Raw genomic sequence first — 14,180 nt, forward strand, 5'->3', positions numbered from 1 at the left:
AAAGTTGGCCTGAGACATATTTTGACTGGTTTGCAGCATATGTAAATATTGTGCTGAATTAGTTGTTGGTGTTTAAAACTAAGGAGTTTTTGCATAAAGATCTGTTTTTCTCTTTTTCTTGAGAAGCAGCATACATACAAGAAATAAAAATCTTGGCAGCATTGGATTTGCATTTCATCAAGGCAATATTCAGCCAGAGCTGAGGATGGCCACCGCCTTTGGAAGGGGCCTGTGTCTCTATTTTATGATAGTCCTCACCTTTATCATAGTATTCATCTTGCTCTGCTCTTTTGAGCTACCTGCCTGGCTCCTGTAGGCATTTGTGTTTGTGACTCCCCTTACTGAGACATATATGTATACTATTGTTATTTAAAATGAGAATTTTTTTTGGCCAGGTGAGGTAGCTCATGCCTGTAATCCCAGCACTTTGGGAGGCTGAGGTGTGCGGATCACTTGAGGTCAGGAGTTTGAGACCAGCCTGGTAAACATGGTGAAATCCCATCTCTACTAAAAATACAAAAATTACCTGGATGTGTTGGCACATGCCTGAAATCCCAGCTACTCCGGAGACTGAGGCACGAGAATCCCTTGAACCCCGGAGGAGGATGTCGATGTCGCAGTGAGCTGAGATCACACCATTGCATTCCAGCCTGGACGACAGAGCGAGACGCTGTCTCAAAAAATAAAATAGGCTGGGTGCGGTGGCTCATGCCTGTAATCCCAGCACTTTGGGAGGCCGAGGCGGGTGGATCACAAGGTCAGGAGTTCAAGACCAGCCTGGCCAATGTGGTGAAACCCTGTCTCTACTAAAAATACAAAAATTAGCTGGGCATGGTGGCTTACGCCTGTAGTCCCAGCTACTCAGGAGGCTGAGGCAGAAGAATCGCTTGAACCCGGGAGGCAGAGGTTGCAGTGAGCCGAGATCACGCCACTGCACTCCAGCCTGGCGACAGAGCAAGACTTTGTCTCAAAATAAAATAAAATTAAAAAGAACTTTTTTTTAAAAGAGGGTCTTGAATTATACAAATTTCTCTTTAGTTTTCTTGTTAAATGTGCTGGGCCATTCTTGCTTTCCTTGCAGCTTTCATCAACAAAAGAAGCAAGGTGGCCAGCCCAGATCCACCCAGATATGGGCTTGCCAGGGCAGGGTGAAATGCAGCTCTGATTTGTTGATGGATAAATTTTGAGGCTAGGAAAGGCCCTCCAAAGAGTAGCCAGAGGAGAGCTTTCCCACCAATTTGATCTATAGAAGGATACTCAGCATCTCTGCCCTCTTTACCTCCCAGTTACATGTCTGTTAAGATTTAGGGGTAGTGAGATTAAGGGACAGAATAAATTGAAAACTATCTATAATTATATACCCCATCGGCCTTCCCATGGCTTTAAATCATCAAACACTTCTTGTTTTTCCCAAAGTGTTGCAGCCTTCTCTGAGCCACACTGCTGTCTCACTGCTGAACAAGATGATTAGTTATGTGATTGTAGATTGCAGGCATTTGAGGTAGTGCCTTTATTTGGACAGTGCCATTTAATTTGTGATACTATTTTGTATGAAGCCACATGTTTGTTTATAGAGATGTATGGAGCAGTCCACAAAAGATACTCTGTGGCAAAGCTAATAAAGGCTGTTTCCACAGAGCTATCTGAAGGCATGTGGAAGCACAATAGTGACAAACAGAAACCACAATGGGTCAATGTTGAGAGAATCCTGGGATTGGGAGGTGCTTTTTAAAGGCCAGAAGGGAAAGAAAATCAGTTTGGAAGGATTTACTACACAGCAGGTCTTGGTGGATATATTCAGTTCTGGGAACACTTGGCAGTACCAGGGTGCAGTTCATTTACCAGTGTACAAATGATTGAACAGAAACGCATTCAGGAGTCTCGAGTAAATCATTTCCATATCCCACCCGAGCTGGTAAACGGGCGATGAACTGTAGAACAGCCCAGCTGTCCAGAGACAGTGGACAAACCCGGGAGTCCGTTTAGCATGAATGACCGACTCCGGGGAGCGAGGAGGGAGGGCGTTCAGCTGGGGGCTAGGGAAGGGGGTCAAAGTCCAAGCTGCAGAGAGGACAATAAGGCTATGCGTGGGACACAAAGCCGAACTGCAGCAGCAGCTGGCTGGCTCCCGGCGCGCCGCTGAATCAAGCTTCGATTTGAGAAGGGACCGGGCAGCAGCGCGTGCACTGGCTGCTTCCTTCTCCCAGAAGAGCCTGGAAGGGCGCACAGGCTGGTCGCCCTCGGGCGAGGGCAGCCGGCGGCAGGCATCCCTCCCCCTCGCCTCCCTGCCCAGCAGCGCCAGGCAGTGTCCCGACGAGGGCAGGGCGGGGCGCAGGCTGGGGGAGGGCGAGGTGGGGCCGAGCCGCGCGGCGGCGGCTGACGCAGTGCGGGGCGAGGAGCCCGGAGCGCCCCGGCGGGCGTGGAGTCCCCAGCCTGGCCGCTGGGAGGCCGCGTCCCCACCGGAGGGGGCAGGGCGCACTCACCCGGCCGCCCTGAGGCCGCTGGCGGCCTGTCGGCTTCTCCACAGGCGCGCTCGCCGTTCAAGCGCGCTTTGTCCCCGCCCCAGATCCTGGGGGGTGAACGGTGGAGAAGGGGCGGGCGCCCGCGAGCCGTGAATCACCTCCTCCTCTTGCTGCCTCAGCGCCGCCGCCACCTTTCCATTCAGTCGCCCAACATGGCTGGAGCGCGGCGGAGGTGAGCCGGCCGCCCGCAGACGCCCCAGCCTACTGCGCCCGAGTCCCGCGGCCCCAGCGGCGCCTCAGCTCTGCGGTGCCGAGGCCCGACGGCCCGATCGCTGCCCGCCGCCAGCATGTTGGGCGCCCCGGACGAGAGCTCCGTGCGGGTGGCTGTCAGGTGAGGACGGTCTGCCGGCGGCGGGCGGCGGGTGGCGGGTTGAGGGCGCGGCAAGGACCTGGCTGTGGCGCGGAGCACCGGCTACCGGAGTGGAGCGACCTGAGGGGCGTCCCGGCTGGGTTCTGCAGCTGAGGAAACTGAGGCAGTGAATCCCCGCCGGCCTGGCAGGCGCGGCCGGGTGCTGGCAGGGCGACTGCGCCGCCCTCACGCCGTCTGTGTTTGCAGGTGGCTGGCGGCTGCGCGGCGCCGGGTCCCTGGGGGGCCGTCTTGACTTCTCTGGGGGAAAAGCCCTCGTCACTCCCCTCCGTCCCCTCGCGGGATCAGTCGCCTCAGGTCTGGCCGCCTTGGGCTATCGCCTGTCCGGGAGGAGCTGCCTGTGCGCGGGGCTGTGGTGTTCTTTTTTATTAGTTCTAGAATGTCTGTCATACGTGTCCATGCAGCTCCGGCCTTCCCAGGCAGGAGACAAAGCATCTGACTGTCAGCGCCGGCGACCGCAGGGCCCGCCGCGCGCCCACTCGGGTTCTGATGTCTGTGCAAATGGGACATCTTTTTCAGCATCACGGGGATCTAGACATGCCCCCGCGTGTGGGTAGAGGAGACAGATCTGGCCTCTTGGGTGTTGGAATGGGAGTGGAATTTAAGGTAAAATTCACTGGGGAGAGGTCTACAGAAGGAGAAAACTCTTTAGCCAGAGGAAGGGTGAAATGGGTGACTGTGTGAAACATACTGACATTAGGCAGGGTGGATACAATGTAATCGTAACGTTACCCAGGCCAGGGTGTGAGTCTGGAAATACTAGGTACATCCTAGTATTGAAATTATATTTCGGCCAATGACAGGCACGAGTATTCGATGTAATTTCGGCTGCTTTGATACTTATCAAGAAGGAAAGCTCTGATAGTTGCTCATGGAAAATTGCAACATCATCACACTGTGTGAAAAATTAATGAAGCATTCATCCTAGAGTAAGTGCGTGGCTTTCACAGCTCTGAGAGTCTACTGTTAATTCACTTCTCCTTATTTATGCTTTAAGGATTATAAAAATAATCGACACTCCAAGAAATTAGAAACTATTAACAATCTCCCAGTCTTGTAGTCTTTCCAGAAAATTATTCTAAAAATTCTCCCCTCTAAGCATTTCTATAGTTACTATTTTAGTGACACATCTTGGGTCAGGCATAGTAATGGCTGTTTCGTATACTTTGTATCTTTAATTAACTTAAATAATAAAATGAGTTTTTAAGTGTTTTTTTTTTTTTTTTTTTTTTACCACCCAGGGAGGTGACAGTTTTATGACTGGTTAGAATCACCTGTTATAAGGCTTTTGAAGTTTTAATTAGGCCTTCTTCGTTATTCTAGGGCTACTTATCCGATTGTTAGATTAGTCTGTTTCTCCTATTCACTGCTACTACCTCTCTTTTGGCCCTTTAATACCAGTTAATGACTGCACCAGGGTGGAGAAAGGGGAAGGAAAAAGACAGAAAACCCAATAAGAGGCAATTTTGTTAGGAGATCTGATCAAGGAAAGTGAAGAAGGTGCATAAAATATTACTGAAAACAGACAATTTGTCTGTTTTTAGACGTTTGAGATTTTTATATGTGAATTCTCTAGACTATCACAAGGCAGTTTGTTGACCATTCTGTTAAATCCGATGCTTCTTTGCCTGTAGAGCCGTGGATGACCCTAAAGTGATGCTGACTGATAAATAACTTGTATTTTGTTTTGGTGTGTATGTTAGGACTTTTTAGGTGAATGAATGTGGGTTTGATTTTTGGGGAAAGGCTTTATAAAAACTTCAACATAACTTAGTAAGCCACATTGTGAAGATTCAATTTGTTGAATTCAGGATTCCTTCCTTCCTTCCTTCCTTCCTTCCTTCTTTCCTTTCTCTTTCTCTCTTCTTTCCTTTCTTCTTTCTTTTTTTTGAGATAGGGTTTTGCTGTGTCACCCAGGCTAGAGTGTCGTGGTGCCATCATAGCTCACTGCAGCCTCAACCTCTTGGGCTCAAGCAATCCTCTAATCTCAGCCTGCTGAGTAGCTGAGATCCCAGGCATGTGCCACCCTGCTTGGCTAATTTTTATACATTTTTGTAGATATGGGGCCTCCCTAAGTTTCCCAGGGTGGTCTTGAACTCCTGGGCTCAAGCCGTCCCTCCCAAATTGCTGGGATTACAGGCATTAGCCACTGCGCCTGGATAAATCGGGGATTTCTTTCATTAAATACATTGTTCTCTGAACAGAGCTACCTTGTAAACTTACTTTATATAGGATAAAAATAGCTTATACTCATATAGCACTTTAGTATTTATAAAGTGTTTGGACTTATATTGTTCATTTATAACCATTATTTATTGAAGATATATACCCGTCTCTGTTATCCTGATTTCTGGGCTAAAAGTAGTGATAATTGTTTGACTTATACTGTGTGCCGGGATTAGTGCTGTGTTAAGATGTTTTATCTCATGTAAAGTCTTATTTATTCCTCATAACAATCTGTGACTTAGGTCTTGTTATTATGGCCATTTACAGATGAGGCACAGAAAGGTTAAGTAAACCATCCAAAGTTAAATTGGTAACAAATGAGAGAGCCAGGGTTCCAACCCAGATAGCTTGACTCAGTAGCCCAAGTTCTTAACCATTAACCCTGCAGAAGTGAGAGGCAAGAACATGGCTTTGCAAAGTTTCACTTAGCTTTGGGTCAGTTGCCTGTTCTTGATTTTGTATTAGTTCATTTACAAATGAATGGCTTTCACAGGTTATTCATATTTTGATATTGCTAGAAAAGATATAACTAGGACAGGACCTGAACTTACTAAAATATTTCCTCAAATTATTTAATCTTTCCAGCTTCCTGTTACCCTACCCTTCAGTTTGAGAAGGGTTCCTCAGCAGAATAAATAAATCAATACAAAATCGTGTGTCTGTATACAAAATCAACAAAAGCATTTGACCTGCTTTTTTCCTTTAATGAATAATATAATTGTGGAAATGCATCCTAGAGGTGCTTATGTTTTATTAGAGGTTTATTAGTATGTTAAAGCTGATGACTCTATCGTAGATTTCTCAAGATAAGGAAATGGGTCATTTAAGGCTTTGGGAGAAAGATGTTAAACAGAAAGATTCTCATTTAAGGAGAACAATTTTTATTCAATTTCCAAAAATACCCTTTTACAGTATATTTGAGATGTTCTGTGGGGTTTCTTTCACTGAGATAGATATGGATTTGGATAACAGCCCTTGCTATCCAACCCCATGTGGCTATTAAGCGCTTGAATTATGATTAATGCTACTGAGGAACTAAATTTTTAATTTAATTTAAATGAGTTAAAATTTAAATTTAAAAACTGGTCCTTCATCCAGTTATCATAAACTTTTAAGTATGTTTCGAACAACTTGGATCTACTTTTTCAGCTGTAAAGTTTTGAAATCGAAATAGTGATACAAGTATTTCTGATGAAAATTTAGTGTACATATTGACTAGAACTGTAAGTGTAATAGATATACATTGGCTTTCAAAGACTTACTCTGAAGAAACGAATGTAAATATTTCAATTCTTATATTGACTGTATGTTGAAATGATAATACTTTGCTTACATTGAGTTAAATAAAATATAATTAAAATTAACTTTCACATTGTATGTGTCCATTGGATACCACTGCACTATAACTTAAAAATGTGAGGAATACATTTAGAATAAAACTTTTCACAGACACCCCATCATGGACTAATCACATCCTTCGATTAAGAAAATACTAAAATACTGGGTATCTGGTTTTAGAGTGGATATGCATGTACGCACACAAGTATACATATACATGTAAGATGTAAGATGTGATTCAACAGCAACACTTTTTTTCCTCTGAGTGCATAGGTGTAGGAAGGTATGGATTTTGACTCAATAATCAGGTAGCTGATTTCCTAGGAAATGTGGTAAGGTGAATGGATGGCTTAGATAGATGTCGCCAACAAAAGTGAACAATAAAGTACAATGTAGAATCTATTCTTATTATCTAAGTATACTGATTTGAACCAAACAGTTAACTCAAAATGATAAAGTCAAACATTTAACATTCTAAATCTAATACATTATGAGAGGATGTGTCCCTTTCTCTTCCTTATCTCTGCTGACACGATAACTTTGAAATGTTTTTCCTTTCCAAGAACTTTAGCTTGCAAAATATGTCAAGAGTTTGGTGAAAATGGGAGATACAGAAAGGACCTTTGTGTTTTTATGTTATTCTCTGTATATAGAAACTAAAATTTCCTTGCCTGGCTTTATCAGAGAACTGTACCTATCCTTGACAGTGAGTTTGGATTAGTGTGCAATGTGGTCTAATTTTTGTTTCAGTTTGCTAGGTTTTCACCTTACCAAAGCACTTTAAGGAGTGGCATTGCTCAGCAGGCTTAGGGGCTATTTCGACATTCAGAAGCTCAGTTTTAGGTCTGTCACTGGCACTTATTTGCAATGTGAGCTCACTATACTTTTCTTTTTCCCAATGCTGGTTTGTCATCCTAAAGATATTAAGAGTTGTAAGAACTTTTCATGCACAGTCTGTTAAATATGATTTTAGGTGTTGTTAGTCAAACTGCAGGCACTAATGATGCCTCTATATTAACTGGAAGGAACTATTTTAATATTTCAAACTTGACTTTCCTAATAATATAATTTCTTTAGGTATCCTTATTACTGAAGAAGAAACATGTAGGCTGTAATGGTCTCTTTGTCCCATTCTGGTTATAATACAAATGAATAATATTTTATTGGCTCTACATTAAAATCCTATGAGATAGCCTGGGCAGCTATTATCTCTGTTTTACAGAGGAGAAAAATGTGTCTCAAGGTTTATTCACCACTAAGTAACAGAATTGGAACTCAAACTCAGGTTTCTGATATCTATTGCTGTGCTCTGAAACATATTTCCAAATGTTTTAAAAAATTTTACTTAATATATTCAATGTAATAAGGATCTTTTAAGTTGAAACTCTAGATATACATGTGAGGTAAATTATTCGAAACAGTTTAATGTTCAAAAAATATGGAAGCAAATGAGTGAGACCTCTGAGAAACATTTATTTTATGGAAATAGATGGTTATTTGGTGTTTGGTTATTTATTCCTTTCATCCTTAATACAACAAATCTTTAAGTGCCTATTACATGCCAGACACTTTCCTACCACAACACACATGACATATGTTGTCCTTGCTTTCATGGAGCTTAGATCTAGCAGTACAATGCTTTTTAAACACACGAAATATGTGGGAATGAACACACAACAGAATCAATAGCACATACCAGAAATGAAAGGTAATTGTTAGATTTGAGTTTTTGTTTCTCTCTTATTTTTCTTAATGACATTTTTTGGTTCATACATTTCTCACAGACAATGATACAAAATGCCAATGCATTAGGAGGATATTCCTTATATCATGCCCTACTTATATGTCTTTGTATTTGGATGAGGAGTAATGGAAATGAAAGAGAGTAGACTGAAAAGCCAGCAGATAATGCAAGTAGAAAGTCAATGAAATAATTTCATTTACAAAATGTGGGTTGATAGTCATTCTTCAGATATGGTTTATTAAGTAGTGGACCTGTTTGTTATTTGGGACTCAATGGAACTTCAGGTTTCATGTCTAATTATTACTACCCCTTGAGCTCTTGCCATCTTACCTGCTAATTGGTTAATATTTTGATGCCTAATTATGGGGTAGTGAATGATGCACTAGAAATTCCAGTTTAGTGAAACCATGAAAGCAGAAATGATCGTAGCAGTTAATACTATAATATGCCCAATCTTCCAATTCTCATCAATTTCTCCTCAAATAAATTGACTTGGAATATGCATTATTTTAAGTGTTTTTCCCCAAGACATGTTACAGCTCAAAGATGAGTCTTGGACTTATAAATAGTTGCTTTCTGTCAAAATCACATGTGGCCTGACATAATCTGAGTTTCAGATTAGGAAGAAAAACATATCAATAAAAATGCATGGCAGATGATAGTATTTGTTTGCTGTATATCATTAGAACAATTTTATTCAAAATAAAACAAAGTTGTTTGTTGTCATTTTCACTGCTTCTCTTTGGAAAGGGGATTTGTGGATTCAACTCGGTTTCCCAATGGATTAACTATTTAATCTTCTCGGAGTGTTAAAATAGTTTTCCCGTGGCTCAGGCATTATTTGAAGCAAATGACAGCCAAGCCAAAGGGACAGTTTTCATGATACCATACAATTATTATGAGATCTTTCTGAAGGTTTCAGAATAATTTTTGAGGTTACCTTGTTCTTTTTTTTTTTTTTTGCAATTATTAAAAGTGTTTAAAGCTGGCATTGTGGTGTGTGTCTGTAGTCCCTGCCACTTGGGAGGCTGAGGTGGGAAGATCGCTTGGGGCTAGAAATTCAAGGCTGCAGTGTGCTGTGATCACTCCTGTGGATAGCCACAGCACTCCAGCCTGGGTAACAGTGAAACCCTGTCTAAAAAAATATATATATATATATATATAAAATATAGTAAACCCTTATAATTATTGACGAGATAGATTTTAAAGTTGAAAGGGATCTTGAAGGGATTAATTGGTTGAGGCCCCTTCTTCGAGATAGTTGAGGTGTTAGAGGCCCAGAAAAGTTAAAAGGAATTGATTGAAGTCACATGACTAGTAGCTCAAGTCTTCTTGATTAGTGCTGTGGATTTTCTAGGACTTCGTGTTTTGCTAATATACATCGAAGAAATAATTTTTATATTAAAATAACCTACAATTTTAATCCCTTAAGCATTCCTTATATAATTTTACTTTGACATTTAGATAAGGTCGCTCACTGTCAACCCATTATTTTGACTTTAGAAGCATCTCAGTAGTAGGAACTTGATCAGTGATTCTAACAAAGATCTTTCAGAAGTAAAGGGAGAGGAACCGCAGGGGTAGAAACCCAGGTCTAAATTTTGAGGTTTCTGGTATATTAAAATATAAAGAAATGCCAGAACTGAGTTATAAAAAAATGCAGACTGTTTTTAACATTTGCAAGTAGCACATTAATGCTTTCACAACAACCACAGAAATAAAATTCGTATGTAGTCTAATTTGAAAATAATTTTAAACATGTAAATAGAAATTCTTTAGTGAATTCCAGGCCTGAGACATGTGGCTTCCCTGCTTCCTCCCACTTTGGTTCTTAATACTTTACTCCAACAGACTAAAGGATTATGGCACATTGCAGTAATAACAACCTCACTAAACGGAAGGTGGCTGGAGTGTGGGGTGGGGGTGGGGTGGAGTGAGGCGTATTTTTTGGCATCTGGAATGGAAGATGGAGGCAGAAATCTGAGTGGTTTAAAAAGACCTCCTTTTGAGTGTTACTTCACTAATTAAGTGGTTCTTAACCAGACCCATTTCAGAAGGAAATACAGAGTATATTTTGATTGTAATGGAGGCCTGTCACCCCAAAAGCATCCTAAATCCCACATCTACACAAAGTTTTTCTAGACTGATGTCATGCAGAAAAATTTCTGCCATTTGGGGTCTTAGACCTGCCATATATGATTCTTCTTTCTCTCCCTCTGAAATTCCAATAGGAAATGGCTTGAAATGTTCAAAAACTCAAAGAATATTTAAGCACTATTACAATAGAACATTTGAAGGACATTGGATTATTGACTTGAGACAAGTAGATATCTGAGTTCCCAGACTGTAATAAAGGTCATTCAGGATTTAACCCCAGGGTCAATCTACTTGGGCACATCCATCTGCTTCTTCAGTAAGAGGAAAGAACCAAGAAAAGTGTTCAAACTTAGTTGTGGAATGGTGGGGATCATGGACCCACCCAGAGGCTAAAAACATCAAGGAAAGCTCAAGGTTTATTCCCCATTTTTAGGTATCTTAGTGTGTAATAAGATGTTACCTTTTGAGACTGGATTTGAATTATTCTCAACTTTGGAGAGTTGTGTCTGTCACGTAGGCCTGATAATATCATAGATCTCTCAATATGATGAAGGAATTACATTTTTTTCAGAATAGATATCCACATTATTTGATACAACTACTAAGTCAGCTAGGAGTTGTTCTAAGTAAGTCTTTATCTTTCAGCAAGTGGGAACAAGAGACCTTGGAGAGTCAAGCTGTAGTTTATTATGATGTGGCATATTGATCACATGGTACTAATGAGGCACAGGGCATCTCTAGCCTCAATTGTATTCCTTCTTATTTACTTTTTTGGATCAAAATTCATTCATAAAATATATAATTAATGAGTGTTCATTGTGTACTGGAATCACATAAGCTGGAGGCATTGAAGTAATTGAAGGCAATGTGCTATAATAAAATGAGCATTGCATGGTTAGAAAACTGTTTTGGTTTAGACTCTTACCCCTGATAAATTTGGTTTTCCCTCAGTAATTCTCCCCTGGATTTGAGAAAGGATCACGAGACAACCATGTGAAAGCACTTGAAAAATGGTTTTTATACAAACATAGGTACTAATATTATTAGATAAAGTTGGTATAACCAACTGTTATGGTTTGAATGTGTCCCTCCGAAAGATCATGTGTCGGAAACTAATCCCCTATGCAACAATGTTGGGAAGTGGAGCCTAAGAAGAAGTGATTAGTTCATGAGGGCTCTGCCCTCATTAATGGATTAATGTCATTATTGAGGGAGTAGTTTCATTTTCTTGAGAGTGGCTTTGTTATAAAAGAGTTTAGTCCCCTCTTGTTCTCTTGTGCATGCTCTCTTTCCTTCTGCCTTCCGCCTTAGGATGAGGCAGCAAGAAAGACCGTGCCAGATGCAGGCCTCTTGACCTTGGAGTTCCCAGCCTCCAGAACTGTAGGAAATACATCTCTGTTCATTATAAATAACCCAGTCTGTGGTATTTTGTTATAGCACCACAAAATGGACTAGGACAGCAACGATGGGCATGTTGATTATATTCCAAATTCTAGCAATTGGATTAGTTATTCTCTGATGTACAACCTATAACTTGAATTTGTAAAGTGCTTTAAAGATGTCTGTATCTGGTATCTGTTCTTTTGCTTTTTGAGTATCTCTTACTTACACCACTATAAGTGATATAACAGTATATATAAATACTTCCAAGATCCTTATTCTATCTAGTCTCCCCGTTTTCTTTTGCTTTCAATATATAAATTACATGCCATACTGCTCTACTCTATCAAATTCATCCTTTTATAATTTATTAGAATTCACTATTTTTATTCTTTCTTTTTCCACAAAGCCTTTTAATTAGTATAGTTCTTAGTGTTTATAAAGTTACTAGCATATACTTTGTGAGATTAACAGTAGTTTTGAGTTATACTTTTTACTAGTTGCTTAACCTAATGTAAGAGAATGGTAACTAAAGTGGATAGTAAAAATGTGAATTTTCCTTCTGAATTAGGTTGCACCAGATTTTTGGAAATATTGCTAATGCTTTCCTTTTACTTCCTTTCATCAACCTTAGCAAGAAGTATTACACTAGGCTGTGGAGTAAAGAGCACTGTAAGGGGTAAACTGAGTAAAAGGAGCAGAAGTAATAATATAAAAATTTTAATTATACATTAACTTTTTTGATAAATTTTTTTTTTTCTGGGACCTGGAGCTACTGGGGCAATGTGCCTGCAATACTCATTAATAGAACTTATATAAAGACTTGCCTGAAGGCATTTTAGAACAAGACTGATATTTAGAACCAGAAAGTATATCTTGTAAGCCTGTCTGAAAGTATGTCTTGTAAGCCTGTCTAATGATCTCAAAATCAGTTTATAATTCCGTAAGAAAGTTATTTTTATTCAGTTTTTTCCTATTATTGAAATAGGTTAATCACATTAGAAAAATTATCAGGAAAAGATAAGAAAAACAATCAATCATAATTCACTAATACAGTTACTACTAGCATTTTGCTATATTTCTTTTTAGTCTGTTTTAATATGTGTACCTACAGTTTTTTGAAATTGTTGTAATCAGTATGTTGATACCCTTTAGTAGCTTGATATTTACCCCTCTAACACATAGCATAAGAATTTGTCCATCTTGGTCCTCGTGTGGTGGCTCACACCTGTAATCCCAGCACTTTGGGAGGCTGAGGTGGGCGGATCACTTGAGGTCAGAAGTCCGAGACCAGCCCGGCCAGCATGGTGAAACCCTATGTCTACTGAAAATACAAAAATCAGCTGAGCATAGCAGCAGGCACCTGTAATCCCAGCTACTTGGGAGGCTGGGGGAAGAGAATCACTTGAACCCGGGAGGCCAAGGTTGCAGTGAGCTGAGATCATACCACTGCACTCCAGCCTGCATGATAGAGTGAGACTCTGTTTAAAAAAAAAAAAAAAAATTTGCCCATCTTTATATTAAGGAAGGGCATTTTGAGTAACATGCTAAATATTATACACCATCTGCTTTCTTTCAATAACTCAGTACAATATGCATTAAATTCAATATATCAGTGATTTAATTGACATGACTTTATTGTTTAATAAGGGCATTAATTTCATTTTTATAGGAACTATGCTGTCTCCTTTGATTCTTTATAATGTTTCATTTCTACTGATGAACACTGACTTTACCAAAGAGTGTTTATTGGAATTGATGAGAGCAAATAGTGCTGCTCACCCAGAATATATGGGTAAGCATTATGGTACTGAGGATGTTTTCCAGAAAAAGATATATTGATATTTAATTTTAACTTTTCACCTATATCTATGTAAAGACACAATGTATTAGGATGAAGTAGATATTTTCCCAGCACATTATTCCAAGCCAATGATGGTAAATCAAACACAAGACCATAACTAGTTCATGTTTCTTGAAAGTAAGTGAGTTTCTAAGGTGTTTATTTTGCTTGCTTTCACCTCAGTTCAACACAAAACACTTCTCTTTGAGTAGCCTGTTGGTCTGTTAGTCTTCACCTGTCCTGTCCTAAAGTGGAGGTTGGCAACTGCTAATTAAACATGAGATTGCAGATTTCATTCCTGGTTATTTGACCTGCCATTTGAAGTTCCTTAATTCCAGTGTGACATCTGTGACATTTTCGAGTGTCAATTTAGGCAATACAATATGAGGCTTTTGAATTTTAGTTTGCTAACTTGCCCTTAGATTGACAACAGATTCCATCTGTCCTTGATAATATTCTTATCTATTTTGTTACATGAGAGGAATTGGATCTTCTGTTGCCTCTGTAGCAGATTGGGTTTTGGCTTCTTTAGTTAGCTTTGCCTCTAAATTTTTTATTAACTTTATATAACCTAATCATAATTTTTCACAAGTGTGTGTTCTATGACATCAGGCTTCCTTTGAATTCCTGTCTTGCTTAACTTTTTTCAGATGAAGTTCTTCA

General features: G+C 40.2%; 1 protein-coding gene across 20 annotated transcripts in view; it reads left to right on the forward strand.

Moving 5' to 3' along the window:
* Positions 1–2,388: 2,388 nt before the first annotated feature.
* Positions 2,389–14,180, forward strand: part of KIF21A (kinesin family member 21A) — a 156,755-nt gene continuing 144,963 nt past the window's right edge. For all 20 annotated transcript variants that reach the window (XM_055359225.2, XM_004052957.4, XM_055359226.2 and 17 more), the window contains exon 1: positions 2,389–2,853. In XM_055359225.2, the coding sequence (XP_055215200.1) occupies positions 2,810–2,853 (44 nt within the window). In that variant the 5' untranslated portion in view covers positions 2,389–2,809. The remainder of the gene's footprint in view (positions 2,854–14,180) is intronic.

Source organism: Gorilla gorilla, chromosome 10, assembly GCF_029281585.2.
Source record: "Gorilla gorilla gorilla isolate KB3781 chromosome 10, NHGRI_mGorGor1-v2.1_pri, whole genome shotgun sequence".
NCBI lineage: Eukaryota > Metazoa > Chordata > Mammalia > Primates > Hominidae > Gorilla > Gorilla gorilla.